At 65.1% G+C, this 541-nt stretch overlaps 1 protein-coding gene across 1 annotated transcript in view; it reads left to right on the top strand.

Annotated features, from left to right (window-relative positions):
- Nucleotides 1-285, top strand: part of VPS28 (vacuolar protein sorting 28 homolog (S. cerevisiae)) — a gene marked incomplete at its 5' end in the record, with an annotated part of 467 nt that extends 182 nt beyond the window's left edge. Inside the window, 2 exons of the mRNA XM_010179550.1 lie at nucleotides 1-81; nucleotides 168-285. The exon at nucleotides 1-81 is cut by the window's left edge and continues 45 nt beyond it. Coding sequence (XP_010177852.1) covers nucleotides 1-81; nucleotides 168-285 — 199 coding nt within the window. The remainder of the gene's footprint in view (nucleotides 82-167) is intronic.
- Nucleotides 286-541: the final 256 nt, after the last annotated feature.

The raw sequence follows: 541 nt of genomic DNA, 5'->3' as shown, positions 1-541 counted from the left end.
CCCCCGGGAGCTGATGGAGACCATGAACCGCATGAGCCACCTCCCCCCCGACTTCGAGGGCCGCCAGAAAGTCAACCAATGGTGAGCACCGCCCCACACCCCCCAGGTTTTGGGGGTGCGAGGCCCAATTTTGGGGTGCTGAGGGTGCCCACCCCCACACCCCGCAGGCTGCAGACGCTCAGCGCGATGTCGGCGTCGGACGAGCTGGACGATGCCCAAGCGCGGCAGATGCTGTTCGACCTGGAGTCGGCCTACAACGCCTTCAACCGCTTCCTCCACGCCTGAGCCTCCCAGTTCCCTCCCAGTTCCTTACTGGGAGGTCAATAAACGTGGGGTTTTCACCCCAAAAACGGCAGCCGTGGCGTTGCTCAATTCACCCTTTAATAACCAACCGCGGCCTCAGGGGCTCTTGAGGAAGAGCTTGCGGGGCCGGGTGACGGTGACGCCGGTGGTGACGGTGACACCGGTGACGGTGACGCCGCGGCCGCACAACCGCAGGTCCTCGACGGCGCCGGTGATTCGGCTCCAGGTGTCCTCGTCC

The sequence above is a fragment of the Mesitornis unicolor genome, unplaced genomic scaffold (assembly GCF_000695765.1).
Source record: "Mesitornis unicolor isolate BGI_N332 unplaced genomic scaffold, ASM69576v1 scaffold17532, whole genome shotgun sequence".
NCBI classification, from domain to species: domain Eukaryota; kingdom Metazoa; phylum Chordata; class Aves; order Mesitornithiformes; family Mesitornithidae; genus Mesitornis; species Mesitornis unicolor.
Note: the sequence above shows the minus strand (reverse complement) of the source record. Positions and strands in the feature narration are given on the sequence as shown.